Here is a 23,233-nt window from a genome sequence, read left to right as displayed (position 1 = left end):
TTACAGCAACGTTTGGCCGGATACTTCCTGCTTTGGACGATTTTGAGTTTTGGCCTTAACATATATATACAGTGGTGTGAAAAACTATTTGCCCCCTTCCTGATTTCTTATTCTTTTGCATGTTTGTCACACAAAATGTTTCTGATCATCAAACACATTTAACCATTAGTCAAATATAACACAAGTAAACACAAAATGCAGTTTTTAAATGATGGTTGTTATTATTTAGGGAGAAAAAAAATCCAAACCTACATGGCCCTGTGTGAAAAAGTAATTGCCCCCTTGTTAAAAAATAACCTAACTGTGGTGTATCACACCTGAGTTCAATTTCCGTAGCCACCCCCAGGCCTGATTACTGCCACACCTGTTTCAATCAAGAAATCACTTAAATAGGAGCTGCCTGACACAGGGAAGTAGACCAAAAGCACCTCAAAAGCTAGACATCATGCCAAGATCCAAAGAAATTCAGGAACAAATGAGAACAAAAGTAATTGAGATCTATCAGTATGGTAAAGGTTATAAAGCCATTTCTAAAGCTTTGGGACTCAGCGAACCACAGTGAGAGCCATTATCCACAAATAGCAAAAACATGGAACAGTGGTGAACCTTCCCAGGAGTGGCCGGCCGACCAAAATTACCCCAAGAGTGCAGAGACGACTCATCCGAGAGGTCACAAAAGACCCCAGGACAACGTCTAAAGAACTGCAGGCCTCACTTGCCTCAATTAAGGTCAGTGTTCACGACTCCACCATAAGAAAGAGACTGGGCAAAAACGGCCTGCATGGCAGATTTCCAAGACGCAAACCACTGTTAAGCAAAAAGAACATTAGGGCTCGTCTCAATTTTGCTAAGAAACATCTCAATGATTGCCAAGACTTTTGGGAAAATACCTTGTGGACTGATGAGTCAAAAGTTTAACTTTTTGGAAGGCAAATGTCCCGTTACATCTGGCGTAAAAGGAACACAGCATTTCAGAAAAAGAACATCATACCAACAGTAAAATATGGTGGTGGTAGTGTGATGGTCTGGGGTTGTTTTGCTGCTTCAGGACCTGGAAGGCTTGCTGTGATAGATGGAACCATGAATTCTACTGTCTACCAAAAAATCCTGAAGGAGAATGTCCGGCCATCTGTTCGTCAACTCAAGCTGAAGCGATCTTGGGTGCTGCAACAGGACAATGACCCAAAACACACCAGCAAATCCACCTCTGAATGGCTGAAGAAAAACAAAATGAAGACTTTGGAGTGGCCTAGTCAAAGTCCTGACCTGAATCCAATTGAGATGCTATGGCATGACCTTAAAAAGGCGGTTCATGCTAGAAAACCCTCAAATGAAGCTGAATTACAACAATTTTGCAAAGATGAGTGGGCCAAAATTCCTCCAGAGCGCTGTAAAAGACTCATTGCAAGTTATCGCAAACGCTTGATTGCAGTTATTGCTGCTAAGGGTGGCCCAACCAGTTATTAGGTTCAGGGGGCAATTACTTTTTCACACAGGGCCATGTAGGTTTGGATTTTTTTTTCTCCCTAAATAATAAAAACCACCATTTAAAAACTGCATTTTGTGTTTACTTGTGTTATATTTGACTAATGGTTAAATGTGTTTGATGATCAGAAACATTTTGTGTGACAAACATGCAAAAGAATAAGAAATCAGGAAGGGGGCAAATAGTTTTTCACACCACTGTATTATTGAATATTTGTTTGTCTTTTCAATTTACAATATAACTGTGTTTGATTTTACATATTTGTTATTTTTTTCTTGTTATTTTGTTGTGTTGGGAAAAGTAAGACAATTTGTAAAGACTACGGCTTGTTATTAGAGCAAGAAACCTCAGGTAATCCAAGGAATAGTGTTAGTAGTGTGGTGGCCGGTCTGGGTAAGGGGTCGGCCATTACAAATTCACCCTCAGTGTATGGAAACTTCTACCTTCAACTGTAGAAATGCTTGACGTTGGATTCGACTCACCAATTAAATAACAGCAGCAAATCTCCGTCGAAATCAGGTTGACGTCGTTTTGCCAGGAACACTAACTGAATGATTGCATACTAAACTTCTCCTGCCTTTCTCTCCATAAACTTGGATGGTGAGGAAATGACCTTCATGCTGTCTTGCTGATGTCAATCACGTGTAGGAATCTCATTCATAAAATTTTGTGTGCATTCCAGTATAAAAATATGCGCACGCCGAAACAAAATTTGATTGCTAATGCCTGTCGTATGCATATTACCCATGTGTTTTGTGGACTTAGAAAAGGCATTCGACCGTGTCCCTCGGGGAATCCTGTGGGGGGTATTCCGAGAGTATGGGGTACCGGCCCCCCTGATAAGGGCTGTTCAGTCCCTGTACGATCGGTGCCAGAGCTTGGTCCGCATTGCCGGCAGTAAGTCGAACCCGTTTCCAGTGAGAGTTGGACTCCGCCAGGGCTGCCCTTTGTCACCGATTCTGTTCATAACTTTTATGGACAGAATTTCTAGGCGCAGCCAGGGTGTTGAGGGGGTCCGGTTTGGTGGGCTCAGGATTGGGTCACTGCTTTTTGCAGATGATGTTGTCCTGTTTGCTTCATCAGGCCGTGATCTTCAGCTCTCTCTGGATCGGTTCGCAGCCGAGTGTGAAGCGGCTGGGATGAGAATCAGCACCTCCAAATCCGAGACCATGGTCCTCAACCGGAAAAGGGTGGAGTGCCCTCTCAGGGTTGGGAGCGAGATCCTGCCCCAAGTGGAGGAGTTCAAGTATCTCGGAGTCTTGTTCACGAGTGAGGGAAGAATGGAGCGTGAGATCGACAGGCGGATCGGTGCGGCATCCGCAGTAATGCGGGCGTTGCATCGGTCTGTCGTGGTGAAAAAGTAGCTGAGCCGCAAGGCGAAGCTCTCAATTTACCAGTCGATCTATGTTCCTACCCTCACCTATGGTCATGAGCTATGGGTAGTGACCGAAAGGACGAGATCGCGAATACAAGCGGCTGAAATGAGTTTCCTCCGCAGGGTGTCTGGGCTTTCCCTTAAAGATAGGGTGAGAAGCTCAGTCATCCGGGAGGGGCTCAGAGTAGAGCCGCTGCTCCTCCGCATCGAGAGCAGTCAGATGAGGTGGCTCGGGCATCTGATCAGGATGCCTCCTGGACGCCTCCCTGGTGAGGTGTTCCAGGCACGTCCAACCGGGAGGAGGCCCCGGGGAAGACCCAGGACACGCTGGAGGGACTATGTCTCTCGACTGGCCTGGGAAGGCCTTGGGATTCTCCCGGAAGAGCTAGAAGAAGTGGCCGGGGAGAGGGAAGTCTGGGCATCTCTGCTCAAGCTGCTGCCCCCGCGACCCGACCTCGGATAAGCGGGAGACAATGGATGGATGGATGGATGGATGCATATTACCCTTCATAAACTACAGCTTTCTTGTAACTGTGCTAACTCTTCCAACCTGACACCTCCATACATTGGCTATGCTAATTAACCCTCATGCATATGCAAAATCACGATGCTGCAGACCGTCATTGATTGGTAGAGGAGCCTCCTTTCTGACGCATCATGCTGCCCTCTGCAGAAGAGTGTATAAAGAGCATGCATGGCATTATAGCATCACTCCTCTGCAATCTGTGGGTCAGGGAAAAGCGTAAGCAGCCAGTGTCTGAGTGGGTTGCCATTGTCACCTGGCACACGTAATGACAACATCGATGTCACAATAAATAGTAACATGATAAACCGTGGGTTCAGCCAGTTACCATTCCAACCAGCCATTCATCTTGTGCGGCACCGTCATGTCTGCCAAATCTACTTTGCCTCAAAATAAATAAGTCACGGGTTAACCCGGGCCACCAACCAACAACATTTGTCAGTATGGCATCATGGATGATGTGTGCGTTAAATGGATGGTTTACCATAGCAGCTTCTTTCTCACCAGATGCCCTTATTGCAATGTCAAGTGCAGTCAAGTGCTCTGATTACGTTACGAGAACAGAACCAATACTGCAAAATGGACTTGTTACGTTGGCAAAAACATGTTAATGTTTCATGTACAGTATATGTGTGCGTGCAAAACACCACTATCCCAAAAACACCAGTGACTAATATATAAGAACACAAATATACAAATATTTATATTGACCCTCCCTTGCCCCTAAACAATAAACAAAAAAACATAACACAAATACAAACATAGATTAGGCAAGCACAGCAATTGAAATGGGGTGGAAAAATGAGTCCAAAATCAAGTCCGGCGGTACTGATACTGGCTGTATTGTTATTGTACTCCTTCCCAAAAAACAAAACAACCTCAACGTGAAAAGTCCTGGCAATGGTTGGTATGAATCCGAATCCTGGGGTTACTCGGCTCTGGCTGTCATGATGTTGAATCGGTTGTTGAAAAAGCAAGTACAGTGGAACCTCGGTTTGCGAGTAACTTTGTAGCGCTGCCACATAAAGATAATATTTTCTGCTGTCGATCGGTTGAGTGCATCTGGACAAGATGTTGCAGGATGGCATCCTAGAACCATCAACTTCACCATGGGCCTCTCCTGTAGTCCTTATCAAAAAATGGGATGGGACATATCGTTTCTGTGTAGACTACAGGGGATTAAATACAAAAACCCATCATGATGCTTATCCGATGCCCCTAGTTCAAGAAATCTTGGAAAGTCTGCATGGTGCAAACATCTTTAGCACCCCGGACCTCTGCTGTGGATATTGGCAGGTGCAGATGGGGGAATATAGCAAACCAAAGACATCAGTAATTACCCCCGAGGGATTATTCCAATTCAGAGCCATGCCGTTCGGGCTGAAGAATGCTGGGGCTAGTTTCCAGCGTCTGATGGAGCAAGTTCTCAAGGGGTTAATTGGGAAAATATGCTATGTATATATTGATGATATAGTGGTGTTCTCCCCAGCACTGCAACCACATCTGCAACATCTAGAAGTAGTCTTCCAGAGGCTGCAACAGGCACATCTGACACTAAATGTGGAGAAGTGTTGTTTCCTTCAACCCCAGATTAAATTCTTGGGCCATGTGGTATCGGGAAAAGGGGTTGAAGTAGACCCTGAAAAGGTGGCAGCAATTCAGAACTATCCTACCCCCACCAATATTAAAAGTCTACAGAGGTTTCTTGGTCTTGTAGGGTGGTACCACAAATTTATCCCTCGATTGGCTGACATCGCTGCACCCTTGCATCACTTGCAGAAGAAGGATGTTCCATGGGAATGGACAGCGCAATGTCAGGATGCAGTTGAACAATTAATGGGGGCCCTCCAATCTCCACCCATCCTGGCTCAACCTGATGTTCAACTCACATTTCAAGTTCATACAGATGCCAGCAACATCGGGCTTGGAGCGGTCATGACCCAAACGAGCGAGGGGGATCAGAAAGTAATTGCTTATGCATCAAGGGCTCTGCATGGGGCTGAGCTAAATTACTCCACCTCAGAAAAAGAATGTTTGGCAGTGGTCTGGGCTGTGGAAAAATGGCGCCACTTCCTAGAAGGGGTGGAATTTGAGGTCTTCACAGATCATAATGCACTGACTTGGGCTTTTAATCAACCAAAGACGTCATCTCGACTTACCAGATGGGTTTTGCACCTCCAAGCTTTCAGTTTCAAGGTATTTTATCAGAAGGGCTGCAATAACATTGTCCCAGATGCGCTGTCCCGGAGTTATTGAATGTCTGGGGATATATGTATGGTAACTACTCATACTCAATGGACAGATCTACCTTTAAGTATGCAGGACCTAGCTCGAGCACAAACCAACTGTCCTGTGTGCCAGAAGGTTGGTGAAGATTCTAATGAGATGGGACGGGATCGCATACATTTTAAGGACATCCAGGGTGTCCTTTTCCGTGTATGTACCCAACTTCCTTAATTATTATCACGACAGTCCTTTTGGTGGGCATCTTGGGCGAATGAAGACATTGATGAAGATTCTGGAAGTAGCTTGGTGGCCCACCATTTGAAGGGATGTTTGGAGCCATGTGAAATCATGTAAAATCTGCCAACAATTGAAGAACCCCCCTGGTAAGCCAGTAGGATTTCTCCAATCCACTATTACATCTGAACCCGGCGAAATGCTGGGAGTTGATTTGATGGGGCCTTTACCTTCATCCAAAGCCCAAAAGACAGTGCTAATGGTGGTGGTGGACTATTTTTCAAAATGGGTAGAACACTTTGCTCTCCGGGACGCCAAGGTTCCAAAGATCTGTTCTACTCTCAAAGTTGAGATTTTCACCCGCTGGGGGGTCCCAAAGTATATTGTGTCTGACAGGGGCCCGCAATTTACTAGCTCTATGCTTCAGGAACTGTATACAGCGTGGGGTATCAAACAGAAACTTACCACGGCTTACCATCCGCAGACGAATTTAACGGAAAGAGTGAATAGGACTTTGAAGACTATGGTAGCCTCCTATGTGGGCGAACGACACCAAGACTGGGATAAGTGGCTGCCGGAGCTCCGGTTTGCTATCAACACAGTGGTGCATGAGGCCACTGGTGAAAACCCTGCTCGGGTGGCTATCGGACGACAACTCAAAAGTCCCCTGGATCGTCTTATCACCCCAGCACCTCTCCCTGATTCAAAGACATACAATACAATTCAGATCCTCGAAAAATTAAAGCAGCAAGTACAACGGAGGTTAGTGAGTGCAACATCCAGACAGGCTAAGTATTATAATGCACGACGGCGAGTGGTACCCTTTGCTGTCGGGGACTTGGTTTGGATTAGGACACACCCACTCTCCAGTGCTGTCAACAGATTTGCTGCTAAGCTAGCGCCCAAGTGGTGGGGGGTCCAGTAAGAATAATAAAATGATTAGGACCGGTTAATTTCCACATACAAAGGGGTAGTGGTGTAGATACCATAGTGGAAACAATACATGTGGCCAATATCAAGCCCTACTTTGGACCCGCCGTGCTGCCGACTGGGGGTGGGGATCTATGTAGCGCTGCCACATAAAGAATAATGTTTTCTGCTGTCGATCGGTTGTTTTGGGGGATAGTCTTCCGACAGAGGTTGAGAGCGGTACCCCAGAGGTAGAACTTCCGGTTGGTTCGGGGATTCATTTGCATAAAGCGCGCCGTTTTAGAGGGAAGAGGAGAGAGGAGAAGGGGAAAGAAGAGCATCGGATAACAGAAAAGGCAGATCAGCTTCTGCTCTGGCCATGGGAAAAGCCTAGGAGCTCCTATCAGTCCTGTCAGAAGGTGGATGGTCTTCTCTTTAGTACCTGGGAATCGATCGTTCCGCTATTACCTACGGACTCGGGTGAGCTATCAAAACGGACTTACTATACTTTAATCATGGCGCAAGTCTGACTGTATGTCATTTATGATGAAGAGGAGATTGGATGTATAGTCCGCTATTTTCAGGACTCCTCATCTGCTCGCCGGCCGTTGCGGGAGTATTACAGTGGACAATCTGCGGATCTATTTATTATCTCTGGAACGGGAATTGGGGGAATGAATACTGTTGATGTGTAGATACTGTATATGTGTGTGGCGCTGCAAATTAAGGGTTACTTAGGTTCGGGCGGGGCGGTCCACGTGTAAGGGATTGTTTTTCTATTTGTTATTTATTTGATGGACTGCAAGGATAAATCTGGACTATGCATTGATATTAAGGGACTGTTTTTATTAGAATAAAGGCTATACGGGAAATTTATTAAGGTGTGATATTGGCCTATCCTTTTATCATCTGCCTTCAGCTAGGTCAGAATAGTGGTAGCAATAATCTCGGGCTAGTGCTCGAGACGAATTGTTACAACTTGGTTTACGAGTGTTTTGCAAGACGAGCAAAAATTTTTAATAAATTTTGACTTGATAAACGAGCGATGTCTTGCAGTACGAGTAGTATGTATACACTTCGTCTGCTGAGCATCATGAGATCACAACTGAGCTGATGGTTCTTATCTCTCTTGCTGCGGGATTGTGGGCAATCGTCTCCTATTCTCTCTCTGAGTCGCGTGCCTCAATCATAGTAAACAATCGTACAAGCGTATACTGTTTACTACAGCATTAGTATTGTGACTGTGTGTGCGTGCGTGCGTGCGTGCGTGCGCTCGCGCACGCGTGTGTGTGCTGTGACGTGCGAGTCCCCGTCTTGCACCCTAAAACACAAAGCTGAGTCTCAGTACTTTAGCAACACCAGCTTTATTCAGCTTGAAACAGACACAGCAGTCAGGCAGGGCCCTGCGCATTTATAATGTTCCTTGTTCCTTGTATCACCCATCGACGGCAGGCGCTTATAGCATGTCCGCGATCCGTTTGGATTCGCTTTTATGGCGAACTTTTACAGCGCTGGGAGACTGCGATTGCTTTGGGATGCTCTTCCGCGTGTCATCCCGTTGGGTGGAATCCCACAAGAGTTTAGAAACTCACTCACACCAGAAATGATTCTTTCCAAAGGTAAAGTGCAGGTTAATTTGTTTTATGTATTTTTACTTTATATTTTGTATTAATCATTTTTATATGAATAGCTTTGGGTTGTGGAACAAATCATCTGAGTTTCCATTATTTCTTATGGGGAAATTCACTTTGATATACGAGTGCTTTGGACTACGAGCACGAATTATGCTCGCAAACCGAGGTTCCACTTTAGTCGAATGATGCAATAAACGGCAGTGATGAGTTTGAAAATGATCGGGTGAATTGTCTCCTTTCTCCTCTCGATTTGTCTTCTCTCTCTCTCGCACGCTTTCTTGCCTTCACTCCTTTTTTTTAAATGCAAAATGTCCTGGATGTAGCACGTGGATCCAAAAGGTGATTTCTGTCTCGGGGCTGAGGTCTCTCTCCATCATCCTTCCCCTCTGCACTTACGGGGACAACATTTACTGACGCACTTATAACGGACCGTAAACGGGACGATGAAAACAAACAACTCAACACAGACATAGAGCATACTATTATTATGTAGCCCCCTACAAATTCATTCAAACTCGCTTTTTAACCCCTCCACACGTTTTATACTGTGGAAACCAGAGGGGTGTACAGCTCCCCAAACCCAATGGCCACGGAGCCCACACATTGATTTCAAGTAAGGGAGCTCGTCTCCCTCGCTCCACCACAACAGTACAGTACAAAGCACCCAGCAGCACAGTCGACAGCGCAATCTTTCTTCTTTCTCTCGACATCCCTCCTCCTCCTCCCGACTCTGGCTCCTCGAATGGAATGAGGAGGCTCCTTTTATGTGTTCCAGGTGGCTCATCAGGATTAACTGGAACTATGCCCAAGTGTGATAGAAACCCAAAGCAGGGTTCTACAGTTCCCCCTCGTGGCCCCCACAGAACCCAATAGAGCGGTACCAAAACTCCAACTCCCAGCATGCCCTGCAGGAATCCGTGGTGCAGCCACCCACCCAGGAGTGCTTCCCTCTAGCATCCTGGGGAAGGTAGTGCCTTGTGAATGCTCCTTCTATCCAGCTGGCATCCTTGCTGGGTAATGGCCGTGGCCACCCATCACAATATTAACAAACTATAAAGTTGGCACATCATTTAAGACATCTGCTTTGTGCAGAGCAAAATTTCCTCCGATCTCCGAGTATTTCACTTTTTCTTGACCATATCACAATTCCAGGGGGTCACAAGTTTCCATACACTGTGTTAACTGTGCCTTTAAATGGCTTGGAAAATGGCAGAAAATGATGTCAACCCTTCAGGCAATTAGACAATGAGCTTCTGATAGCCAGTTAGCCTCACTGGAGTCAACAGGTGGATGGGTGTTAAGGCCTACCATCAAACTCACTGCCTCTTTGCTTGACATAATGAGGGAAAATCAAAAGAAATCAGCCAAGACCTCTGGAAATAAAATGGTGGACCTCCACAAATCTGGTTCACCCTTTTGAACAATTTCCAGATGCCTGAAGGTTCCACATTCATCTGTACAAACAGTAATACACAAGAATAAATGCCATGGGACCACCAAGTCATCACACCACCCAGGAAGGAGATGCATTGTGTCTCCTAGAGAAGAACGGACTTTGGTATGAAAAGTGCAAATAAATCCTAGAAGAACAGCAGAGGATCTCATGAAGATGGTGGAAGACACAGGCAGACAAGTCTCGATATACACAGTACAACGAGTCCGACATCAACATCACCTGAAAGGCTGCTCAGTGAGGAAGAAACCACTGCTCCAAAGCCGCCATCAAAAAGCCAGAGTGCAGTCTGCAATGCCACAATGGGACAAAGATCTGATCTTCTGAAGAAATGCCCTCCGGGCTGACGAATCTAAGATTGAGCTGTTTGGCCATCATGACCATCATTATATTTGGAGGAGAAAGGGTGAGGCCTGCAAGCCAAAGAATGCAATCCCAACCGTCAAGCATGGGGGTGGGAGCATCATGTTATGGGGGGCTACAGGATGGACTGGCGTGCTTCACAAAACAGATGGCATCATGATGGCATCCATCTATTGAAATCTTAGAGCCAAGGAGAACAAAATCAGTTGCTGCTCTCTGCCATGACCTGGTCATCACGAGTAGCTTTACACAATGTCACTCGTGGCGTCACAAGCCCTCTCACTATGACAAAGTGACAGTCCCTGAGGAGGCAGGGGGGCTACGATTTTGTTTTGTCATCACTGCGTATTTGACTCCCTGCATAGGAATCTTTGTTTGTCTTTGGACCACATCTCTTCTTCTGGGCACTGCCAACTTTGTCATGGCAATAAACTTCAAAGTCACTAATGTACTTTATATTGTTGATAATTACAAATCCGGCAGTTGACGTATATAAAAATGTTTAAAGAAAAGAAAAAAAACAAAGCCACAGTAGAAAACAAAGTCTTTGTTCTAGTTAGAAAGACGTAGAATCAGAAAGTCTGACCACATAACCCCTGTACTTATGTCCTTACATTGGCTTCCAGTTACGTTTAGGGCTGACTTCAAAACCCTCCTTCTTACATATAAAGTGCTAAACAGCTGCGGCTTAACTTAGTGCTCTGAACCTAACATTACTGGCAAAAAACACAAAAAAAAGAAAAAGAGTTTGTGCCCACAAGTGGCACATATGGGGGCAAATCAAACAGTACAGTCAATTTGAAAATCGAGTGGTAACCATAACGAAAAGAAGCGGACACAATGCAACATGTTTAGGATGGCTTATGGGTAATTAGAACACAGACAGTTGTCGAAGGCAAGGCCAAATGAACACGGACGCTCCGCTGTGGGATGGCGCCATCATTGAGATTACTTTGGGCAGAGGGTGTGAAACTTTAACACTTACTGGACTGGCCCTGGTGGTTCCTGGGTACAGAGGCACTTCCAGAGCATCACATCTACTCATAACATACACAACACAAAGACGAGCCCAAAAAAATCAAGGACCACGGAGAGCACAATGCACCTGAGCTGCGTCTGAAACATTTCAGGAAGTGTGAGAACACAAAGGGATGACCGTTTCTAAAAAGCCATAAAGCCATCTGTCGGTCGGTCTGTCTGTCTGTTTTATAGATGCCTGTCCACTCTACTCACTCGTCACATTGGTGATAGAAGTCATAGGAGGTGTTGAGGCTGCCTTCCCAGAAGCACGTCAGGTCTTCAGTTGTCCGAGTGAAACATTTGGGATTCTCTTCATCAGCCAGAAGGAGAACGTCTGTGCATGGAGGGAAGGCAAAAAGAAAACCACAATCATTCAAAATGACCTTCAAATAACGCCTTTCAGTTGGAAGCAATAATTTAATAGGATGACAGAGCAGACATCTTCAATAACTCACTGACAAGTGGGCTTTAAACCTGCGACCATTCAGGTTCACATGCGTGAGGTCTGCGGTCTACTGAGAGATGACTGAGGGGGTGGGGGCTCGTCACGTCAAGAGGAAGGAATGTCCAGACCACCGCCTTTCACATCTATCTATCATATAGTGCCTTTCACATCTATCTATCTATCTATCTATCTATCTATCTATCTATCTATCTATCTATCTATCTATCTATCTATCTATCTATCTATCTATCTATCTATCATATAGTGCCTTTCACATCTATCTATCTATCTATCATATAGTGCCTTTCATATCTATCTATCTATCTATCTATCTATCTATCTATCTATCTATCTATCTATCTATCTATCTATCTATCTATCTATCTATCTATCTATCTATCATATAGTGCCTTTCACATCTATCTATCTATCATATAGTGCCTTTCATATCTATCTATCTATCTATCTATCTATCTATCTATCTATCTATCTATCTATCTATCTATCTATCTATCTATCTATCTATCTATCTATCTATCTATCTACAGTTAGTTCCATAAATATTTGGACAGAGACAACTTTTTTCTCATTTTGGTTCTGTACATTACCACAATGAATTTTAAATGAAACAACTCTGATGCAGTTGAAGTGCAGACTTTCAGCTTTAATTCAGTGGGTTGAACAAAACGATTGCATAAAAATGTGAGGCAACTAAAGCATTTTTTGAACACAATCCCTTCATTTCAGGGGCTCAAAAGTAATTGGACAATTGACTCAAAGGCTATTTCATGGGCAGGTGTGTGCAAGTCCGTCGTTATGTCATTATCAATTAAGCAGATAAAAGGCCTGGAGTTGATTTGAGGTGTGGTGCTTGCATGTGGAAGATTTTGCTGTGAACAGACAACATGCGGTCAAAGGAGCTCTCCATGCAGGTGAAAGAAGCCATCCTTAAGCTGCGAAAACAGAAAAAAACCCATCTGAGAAATTGCTCCAATATTACGAGCGGCAAAATCTACAGTTTGGTACATCCTGAGAAATAAAGCAAGCACTGGTGAACTCAGCAACGCAAAAAGACCTGGACATCCACGGAAGACAACAGTGGTGGATGATCGCAGAATCATTTCCATGGTGAAGAGAAACCCCTTCACAACAGCCAACCAAGTGAACAACACTCTCCAGGGGGTCGGCGTATCGATATCCAAGTCTACCATAAAGAGAAGACTGCATGAAAGTAAATACAGAGGGTGCACTGCAAGGTGCAAGCCACTCATAAGCCTCAAGAATAGAACGGCTAGATTGGACTTTGCTAAAGAACATCTATAAAAGCCAGCACAGTTCTGGAAAAACATTCTGTGGACAGATGAAACCAAGATCAACCTCTACCAGAATGATGGCAAGAAAAAAGTATGGAGAAGGTGTGGAACAGCTCATTATCCAAAGCATAGCACATCATCTGTAAAACACGGTGGAGGCAGTGTGATGGCTTGGGCGTGCATGGCTGCCAGTGGCACAGGGACACTAGTGTTTATGGATGATGTGACACAGGACAGAAGCAACTGAATGAATTCTGAGGTGTTCAGAGACATACTGTCTGCTTAAATCCAGCTAAATACAGCAGTCAAATTGATTCATGATACAGATGGACAATGACCCAAAACATACAGCCAAAGCAACCCAGGAGTTTATTAAAGCAAAGAAGTAGAAAATTCTTGAATGGCCAAGTCAGTCACCTGATCTTAACCCAACTGAGCAGGCATTTCACTTGTTGAAGACTAAACTTCAGACAGAAAGGCCCACAAACAAACAGCAACTGAAAGCCGCTGCGGTAAAGGCCTGGCAGAGCATTAAAAAGGAGGAAACCCAACATCTGGTGATGTCCAGGAGTTCAAGACTTCAGGCTGTCATTGCCAGCAAAGGGTTTTCAACCAAGTATTAGAAATGAACATTTGATTTCCAGTAATTTAATTTGTCCAATTACTTTTGAGCCCCTGAAATGAAGGGATTGTGTTCATAAAATGCTTTAGTTGCCTCCCATTTTTATGCAATCGTTTTGTTCACCCCACTGAATTAAAGCTGAAAGTCTGCACTTCAACCGCATCGGAGTAGTTTTATTTAAAATTCATTGTGGTAATGTACAGAACCAAAATTAGAAAAAAGTTGTCTCTGACCAAATATTTATGGATCTATCTATCTATCTATCTATCTATCTATCTATCTATCTATCTATCTATCTATCTATCTATCTATCTATCTATCTGTTATATAGTGCCTTTCACATCTATCTATCTATCTATCTATTCTTGTATACAGGTGCATCTCAATAAATTAGAATATCATCAAAAAGTTAATTTATTTCAGTAATGCAATTTAAAGAGTGAAACTCCTATATTATATTGATTCAGTACACACAGAGTGATATTTCAAGCATTTATTTCTTTTATTTTGCTGATTATGACTTACAGTTAATGAAAACTCAAAATTCAGCATCTCAGAAAATTAGAATATTACATAAGACCAATAAATAAATGATTTTTAATACAGGAATGTTGGCCTACTGAAGAGTCTGTCCATATACTCACACGATACTCGGTCGGGGCTCCTTTGGCATGAATGACTGCATCAATGTGGCGTGGCATGGAAGCGATCAGCCTGTGGCACTGCTGAGGTGTTATGGAAGCCCAGGATGCTTTGATCGCGGCCTTCAGCTCTTCTGCAGTGTTGGCTCTGATGTCTTTCATCTTCCTCTTCCTCATAGATTCTCTAGGCGGTTTAGGTCAGGTGAGTTTGCTGGCCAATCAAGCACAGTGATACACACCATGGTCATTAAACCAGGTGTTGGTACTTATGGCAGTGGGGGCATGTGCCAAGTCCTGCTAGAAAATGAAATCAGCATCTCCATAAAGCTCGTCAGCAGAGGGAAGCATGAAGTGCTCTAAAGTTCCCTGGTAGACATCTGGCTGCGCTGACTTTGGACTTGATAAATAAAACACAGTAGACCAACACCAGTAGATGACATGATCATCACTGACTGTGGAAACTTCATACTGAACCTCAAACAACTTGGATTCTGTGCCTTTCCACTCTTCCTCCAGACTGTAGAACCTTCATTATCCTAATGAAATGCAAAATTGACTTTCATCTGAAAAGAGGACTTTGGAGCACTGAGCTGTTAACAGTCCAGTCCGTTTTCTCCATAGCCCAGGTAAGGGGCTTCTGACATTGTCTCTGGTTCAGGAGTGGCTTGGAGATGCTGATTTCATTTTCCAGCAGGACTTGGCACCTGCCCAGGGTATCACTGTGCTTGAGTGGCCAGCAAACTCGCTTGACCTAAACCTCATAGAGAATCTGTCAAGAGGAAGAGGAAGATGAGAGACATCAGAGCCAACAATGCAAAGGAGCTGAAGGCCGCGATCCAAGCATCCTGGGCTTCCATAACACCTCAGCAGTGCCACAGGCTGATCGCCTCCATGCCACACCGCACTGATGCAGTCATTCATGCCAAAGGAGCCCCGACCGAGCACTGAGCGCCTACATGGACAGACTCTTCAGTAGGCCAACATTACTGTATTAAAAATCATTTATTTATTGGTCTTATGTAATATTCTAATTTTCTGAGATGCTGAATTTTGAGTTTTCATTAACTGTAAGTCATAATCAGCAAAATAAAAGAAATAAACGCCTGAAATATCACTCAGATAGATAGATAGGAAAGGCACTATATGAAAGATATTTAAATAGATAGATAGATGTGAAAGGCACTATATGATAGATAGATAGATAGATAGATAGATAGATAGATAGAGAGATAGATAGATAGATAGATAGATAGGAAAAGCACTATATAATAAATATTTAAATAGATAGATAGAACTGAAAGGCACTATATAATAGATATTTAAATAGATAGATGTGAAATGCACTATATGATAGATAGATAGATAGATAGATAGATAGATAGATAGATAGATAGATAGATAGATAGATAGATAGATGTGAAAGGCACTATATAACAGATAGATATTTAAATAGATAGATAGAACTGAAAGGCACTATACAATAGATATTTGAATAGATAGATAGAACTGAAAGGCACTATATAATAGATATTTAAATAGATAGATAGATGTGAAAGGCACTATATAACAGATAGATACTTAAATGGATAGATAGAACTGAAAGGCACTATATGATAGATAGATAGATAGATAGATAGATAGAACTGAAAGGCACTATACAATAGATATTTAAATAGATAGATAGAATTGAAAGGCACTATATAATAGATATTTAAATAGATAGATGTGAAAGGTACTATATGATAGATAGATAGATAGATAGGAAAGGCACTATATAATAGATATTTAAATAGACAGATTGAACTGAAAGGCACTATATAATAGATAGATATTTAAATAGATAGACAGAACTGAAAGGCACTATATAATAGATATTTAAATAGATGTGAAAGGCACTATATAATAGATAGATAGATAGGAAAGGCACTATATAATAGATATTTAAATAGATAGATGTGAAAGGCACTATACAATAGATATTTAAATAGATAGATAGATGTGAAAGGCTCTATATAATAGATAAATAGTTTCACTGTTTGAATTGAACTACTGAAATAAATGAACTTTTTGATGAAATGCTAATTTATTGAGATGCACCTGTATATGTATGCACACACACAAACACACACACATATATATATACTGTTTATGCAAACAGTTTTGTGAGGCACAGTAAGGCGCCTGAAGTTCGTGTCCCGTGTCCTCCCTGCGTGGAGTTTGCATGTTCTTCCCGTGTCTGTGTGGTCCCCCCCACGGCTGATCCAGTTTCCTCCTCCTGTCTAATGCCATGCACATTAGATTATTTTTTGCCCTATGATAGGCTGGCACCCTGTCCAGTGTTTGGTCCTGCCATGTGCCCCTATGCCATGGGTTAGGAAATGACATAATAAAAGTATTTGTTGGTGAAAATTCTAATGCATGCTGCATGCTATTTATTTATTTTTGTCTTCTTTGTATCATGGCCTGCTGCTCTGCTTTTCCATGCGAGTTTGAATTTGACTGTTATGTGCGCCTAATAAAGTGGCCACTGTGTGGATTTCACTCGAGCGACTTTCTGAGAGTTAAAAGTGCAGGTGAGGTGCCAGGCGCCCCTCTTCTCTTTTATTACTCCCCCCCCCCCCCCCACCTTGGACGATGTCCCCTGTTGATGCCTTCTTCTTACATTGGCACGGATTTCCAAAAAGCTTTCAGGCACCATCTCTTACACGCCCCTCTTTGCATAGTCCACTGGCACAAGAGTGGAGCAGACGGAGCTGCCAGGGCTCACAGCGGCGCCTCGTCTTAAGCTCAGGTACGTCTGCCCCTTCTGTAATGTGAGGGTGGTGGTCCCCTCTGGTTATTCTCTCAGCACGTATGTCAGGTTTGGATATAAAGTCAAGTCTTATTTTATAGCGCCTTTCTTCATTTCCAGTAAATTCATGGGTTTAGAGCAGCACTTGTTTAAGGTGTAGACAGACAAGCGATTCCAGAAGGGTCACAGAGAGTTGTGCAGCCCCTCACAGTGGCAGCGGTCGGCTCCACTTACTTATTGTTTTTAGCTCCTAGGGCTGCCACTTAAACCATAATAAGTGAGTAAAGTTCACCTACCGTCAAGCTGTAGTACAGATGCGTCCAAGAGGGTGGCCAGCAGGAGACCGGAGAGGACATATGGGGGTCCAGGGACGCGGAGCATGGCTGGAGCAGGTAGCGTTCACCCCATCGGTGTTCACTTTGCGTTGAAGCGCATGATGACGGTGGAGGAGCCTGTGGATCTGATCAGGAAGTCTGTGGTCAAGCGGCTTGTGAACGCCATTGAGCGGAGGGGCCTCTCAGCTGAGCCCACACGAGCAAACCACAGAGACGGGGGGGGGGGGGTTTGGCATAGAGCCTGTCAACATGTATAGCCAGGTGGACGCTGCCCAGGAGGTGCCACTGCGCTTATCGCTGCATGCCCAGGTGCTTTCAATGGTGTCCGCGTTACACCTACAAGTGTCAGTTCACCTCCAGGTCATTATTGGGCTAAATGGCAGGAGGGGCACAGAACGCCCCGAGTTACTCACTGAAGGTCTGACCCCATTTGGGTACTCCTATTTTGCAATGCCCTGATGCGAACCTGTCTAGTATTGCCAGTTAAATGACATCCATGGCTCATTCTACACTGCAATCCCCCAGCTGTTATAACCCACCCTGCCAGTCATGAATGCCACACAATGCCAGTCATTTATACCTCCTTACCTTTTACTCCACTAATCAAACAGCCCTTACCCTTGGCACTGCACCCATTCCATAAACTCTTACCCTTTACCAGATACACCTGTGCCAAGCTCACTCCACATTATCCACTCAGTGCCATACAGTAATATTCACCATAGGCAAACTTTTATGGTGTGCCAGCTGTTTATACCCTTGAATATACTGTATCTGTGCTGAATTCACTTCATACCACTGCCAGCCATTAATACCCACTGCATCCCCCTTCTCCTGTAACACCAGTTCTGAATTTCCCGATTTCTCTTTGCGACGAAACCCATTCCCGTTCCAATGCCAGTCATTTAAACCCTCTGGCACTGCTGTACCAATCTCATTTCATAGTGCCCAACACCATGCCAGTCAATAATCACATGTAAAACCAGTTGTAAATCACTGGAAGCATCACTGATGGGCACATCTCACAGTGGCTGTCATTGTGCAAGTCATTCACATTACCCCTTATGGTAATCTCCCTTAGACCCCTGATGAGCTGATGTCAGTCTATAGTTCCTTCACATTATACCAGTCATGAGTTATCAGTGTTTCATGTTGTGCCACCTTCTGATACCCTTATCTGCTGATCCCCTTCCATAATGCCCAACACCATCCTTTCTCATCATGCCAGTCAATCCCCACATCATCACATTTTCAGGCTTTTTTTGTTGGAGATGCACTGGAGCCATTTGTGCCAAGCTCATTTCACAGTAGTCGTTGTACACGATGCCAATCAGGAGCTGCTCATCACCAGACTCTCATACTGTATTGTGGCAGATGTTAATGCCCTATGGGCAGAGCCTAAGAATTTGTTTTAGGGGTGATGAAAATGTCTGCGGTGGGCTGGCACCCTGCCCAGGGTTTGTTTCCTGCCTTGCGCCCGGTGTTGGCTGGGATTGGCTCCAGCAGACCCCCGTGACTCTGTAGTTAGGATATAGTGGGTTGGATAATTGGTTGGGTGGATGGATGGATGAAAATGTATTATTATTATTATTATTATTATTATTATTATTATTATCCTGTATATGATCAATCAGCTGGATCAGTTATAAAATATATGTTTGGGGGGTTAGGGTTCAATCCTAAAATGCCCAAACTAGGCCTTATGCCTCTAACATTCCACAATCCCCACATCATTAGGAAAAATGAGTGTATTGAAGACTGGCACAGAAAGGGCAAGTGCCAGGGTGTTGTGGCATGGGTTCCTTTTGTGGCTGGGTTGCTGTGTGCCACAATGAAACTCTTTTTTTTTTTTTTTTGCAGTTGCATTCAGATAAGCGAGCAAACACAGAGGAGCGGATATTAAAGACTGGCATGGAGGAGTCGGAATTCAGCACAGATGGTTCTGCAAGTGTTCACCGCACCCGTCACCCTCTCTGAGAAGGGAAAGTGCACCTTTGTGTTACAAAGAGGAGGAAGACGAGGAGGAGGAGGAAGGTGTCAGCTGGCATTGCTGATGTGTGAATGTTAGTTAGCCCACTGGCTGGTGGCACCGAGCCGAATTACCCTATTGGTTTCATCACTTAGGGCAGGTGGCATCAAGATGGCACAAAATAACAAAGAGTTACATCCAGTGGTGACTTGACCGCAGCCAGAGTGGTGACCTCTCATGTGACCTCGGCATCTGCCTTCACCCAGCTCACGGCTGGAGAACCCCCACCCCCCCCCTCCCCCACCAGCCGCTGAGCCCACCGCCTCCAATGCTGACAGGCCGAGGAAACAGTTTGACAGATCAGTGGCACACAGCGCTGGGATGCGATGACCACAAGCTTGTTTACACTCCAGAACTCGAGCTCAGAGCCAGGAAGGCACAAGAAGGAAATCATTTTTGCCCCCTCAGTGAGTAACCGATAAAAAAGGGAGCCCACCGGCTGTCAAGGGCTCCAAATTTCTGCACAGTGGACCATTCTGCATCAGTTGTGCATCCGAATCAGAATGATGTGGAGGAAGCAATGCATGGAGAGACAGACGGACGGATGGAGGGATCAGTGAGCGAAAAGGGGGATGGAGGGAATGAAAAGGCAGACTCAGTGACGCAGATTGCGATTATTTTGACCCAGAATGTGATATTCGTTAATACTCGATATGTTCACAAAACAATATGAAGACTGAAAATCAGCAGCGTGTAGACGTGTACTGTATATACTCGTGTATAAGTCGGGTCTTGAAACCCGAAAAATTGATCATAAGATCAGACCCGACTTATACACCCGTTCAAAAATGTGACACTTACTGTACATTGCCTCCTCCAATCTTACACCAGTTTCTCAGACGCATTGAATTTTGTTGCAGCAGCAATATCTTTTGCCACTTCAATGACTTTTAATTTAAAACCAGCTTCCTATTTTCTTCTGATCAAATGCTCCATCATAGATAAGGGATACTCTTACGATGAAGGTGTATGAAGCTGTGAGATACAAAACACATAAAACAGTGCAAACGTCGCTTCGGAATAGTTCGGGTATCACCGGGTGGTCACGTAGGCACAATGCATAGAAAAGAAAAGGCTGTGTGCTCCGAGGTTACTCTCTCAGGTGGGTGTTAGCATATTGTAATCTTTTGGACCAATAGTGTGAGTTTTCCACATTCGACTTATACGACCGACATTATAAAATGCCGGAAATTATACGATAAAATCAAGCCCCGACTTATCCGCAAGTATATGTGGTAAATACAGAATCCAAAACCTCCTCACATTAGGAATATGAAATACAAGCCAAAGTACCCGGCGGTGCCCAGTGAGGAAGACAGGTGGGCGCCACTGAGCTCCAGACACAACTGACTGTCTCAGTTTCAATTATAACGGATTGCATTCCTCCACACACATTCTACATAATAGATGATACAAATGGACGGTGAATCCTTCCTTTTCTCTTCTCTTCTCCCTGATCCTCATCCTCTCGTATGTGTGCATCCTCTGCCTCCAAACTCCGACTCCCAGAGACAAGGCAGAGTGGCTCCCTTGAACTCTTTTAGGGCAGATGTCAACTTTTGTCAACACAAGGGGTTGAGGGTGGATATCAGGAGCAGCGGGCGAAAGAAAGCTGTAAATGTTGATAAAACTCACCGTTAAGTTACGGGTAGACTTGCGGACTCAAACTCGGTGATTTGCCATCGAAACCCCGCGTATGATTGCTGAATTGGACTCTTGACTTAACGAACTCCGATTTTTATACGAGTGACCTGGAGATCGAAAACGAAAGGTAGGTGCCTGCATCAGCTGGTCGGTCCCCCGCTGATCATAGTCCTGGACACACTCGTGTAGGTGACGCGCCTATGAAAACGCGTAGTCACCCTGGGAGGACTACATAAACATTGATCGGTGGGAGACAAGTCGGTATCTGGACTTCACCAAACGACGCGGCCTGCTAGTGGATGGTTTTATTTCCCAGAAAGTGCCATTCAGCTTATGAGTGATGAGACAAACAGGTTTGGAATAAGTGTGTGAATTGATGTACTGTAGGGGCTTACTGAGCGACATTTGTCATAAATATGCATTTTATATTGATTTATGAGTAAAACTATGGCTTTGTGTGCTTGAGTTTTTTAGGAAAAATATTCAGCCCTGGGACAATAGGAAGACAAAATAATTAGCCCTCAAAGAGTTAAACCGGATCTCGGTAGTACGACAGAAATACTTCTGGGTCAGGGAACGGTGCCTCCCTGCAGGTTCCCCAGACTACACTTCCCAGAATGCCTGTGGGCCGGAAAAAAAAAGTTTGGCAGCGGCACGAGAATGGCGCCCTCTAGTGTATCGGGGAAGTCCAGGCTCTCGGGAGGCAAACTCCACCGCTTACCTTCATCCTTCTGTGCCTCCCTCCCTCCCTACCAAGGGGTTATTTCTCAGATCTGGTCGAGATGCCAATCCATTGTTGTCCTTTCACCCTCTTGGCAAGGGGACACCTTTCCCACTGGACGGGATGCCGGACGACCCCTGGTGATACTTTGTTAAGGAAAGAAAGTGAAGGTTTATGCGTTATTTTTAAATGGTGACCCTGGTGGTATTGCTGGCCATCCAACCCTTCATCTACACAGCTTCTCTGTCAGTGTCTGCATTTTGATCTCGTTGGGTCCGACGGGACTCCAGAATTGTGGTAACTCCTTGCCGGGCTTTCATTTCTGACTCGTCCTCTCAGTCCAAGGTGGGCACATCGTAGGGCTTAAATTATGAAGAAGAGCTGAAAAAGCAGGCGTTAAAAGACAATTCTCGAACAAGTCTTGAACAAACCGAACCCAACACCCCCCTGCAAAGGCACACGGCCCCCCCATTTTAGAAGCAGCACACACGCCATTGTCTGGTTAAGTCATTTTGTCTGCTGGTTTGGCTTCAGTCTCTTTGGATGTTTCATCTGCTCTGATCCAGCAGGTGGCGCTGGTGTGCAAACCGTAGCACGCCAGAAAAGAAACTCACTGGGACCCCCAGGGTCAAGGTTTTGGGTTCCAAAGCAGTTTATGTTGTCTGTATGGTCCTTGAGAGCAACTACCACATAATATGGTCTTGATCAGTCAAAGGGTCCAGGATTGTATAGACAGGCAGACAGACGTTCTGTTTTCCATAAAGTATATAGAATAGCAATAAACACGGTTGCTTTTCTTCAACAAGTAACGCTTTCCTATGCAATTTTAGCTTCAGCTTCATGAATTTCTGTCCCTAAAGCTTCAGAAAGGTCCACTGCTGTGGAGGACATCCTGCATTGCTCCTGTTCCAAAGAAGGCAGGCGCCTCCTCACCTAAGGACTATAAACCAGTGGCACTGACGTCTGGCATCATGAAGAGCACTGAGGGGCTGGTCCTGGACTGTATAAGTTCTCTTGTGGTAGACCACCTGGACCCACTGCAGTCTGCCTATCAAATAAAGACTGGAGTGGAGGTCTGCTCCACAAGGCTGGACCAACCTGGCAGCACTGCAAGGAGGATGTTTTTTGGATTCCTCCAGCATCTTCAGTACCATCCAGCCATCTCAGTCAAGGGGATGAGCCTGAGGTGTCCTGGATGATGGGCTATCTGTTGGGCAGACCACTGGTTTGTGACACTCAAGTACTGCGTGGGCAACACTGGAGCACCACAAGGATCAGGTCCGTCTGCTTCTCTCTTCACCTCTGGGACACATCAGACTAGAAAAATAACAGCAGGTCAGGTCATTTGGAGAAATTCAAAGACGATTCTGCACTTATGGGGTCTATTGAGGCAAAGGAGAGGAGTCAGGGGGCAAACTTTGAATATTTTCTGAAACTCCACATCAGCAAAAACCAAGGAATTGCTTACT

At 44.5% G+C, this 23,233-nt stretch overlaps 1 protein-coding gene and 1 long non-coding RNA gene across 3 annotated transcripts in view; one reads left to right on the top strand and one right to left on the bottom strand.

Moving 5' to 3' along the window:
• mpl (MPL proto-oncogene, thrombopoietin receptor) overlaps nt 1-17,572 on the bottom strand; it is a 522,581-nt gene extending 505,009 nt beyond the window's left edge. Inside the window, exons 1-2 of one of the 2 annotated variants that reach the window (XM_028810857.2) lie at nt 17,332-17,572; nt 11,437-11,557 (exon numbers count right to left, since the gene is read on the bottom strand). In XM_028810857.2, coding sequence (XP_028666690.2) covers nt 11,437-11,557; nt 17,332-17,416 — 206 coding nt within the window. In that variant the 5' untranslated portion in view covers nt 17,417-17,572. The remainder of the gene's footprint in view (nt 1-11,436; nt 11,558-17,331) is intronic. The other variant, XM_051932715.1, reaches the window with a different exon arrangement.
• The window catches only part of LOC127529390 (uncharacterized), a 706,297-nt gene that overhangs the window by 491,810 nt on the left and 191,254 nt on the right, over nt 1-23,233 (top strand). The window lies entirely within an intron of this gene.

This window comes from Erpetoichthys calabaricus, chromosome 10 (genome assembly GCF_900747795.2).
Source record: "Erpetoichthys calabaricus chromosome 10, fErpCal1.3, whole genome shotgun sequence".
NCBI lineage: Eukaryota > Metazoa > Chordata > Cladistia > Polypteriformes > Polypteridae > Erpetoichthys > Erpetoichthys calabaricus.
The sequence above is the reverse complement of the archived record's forward strand: the minus strand, read 5'-3'. Positions and strand labels throughout refer to the sequence as shown.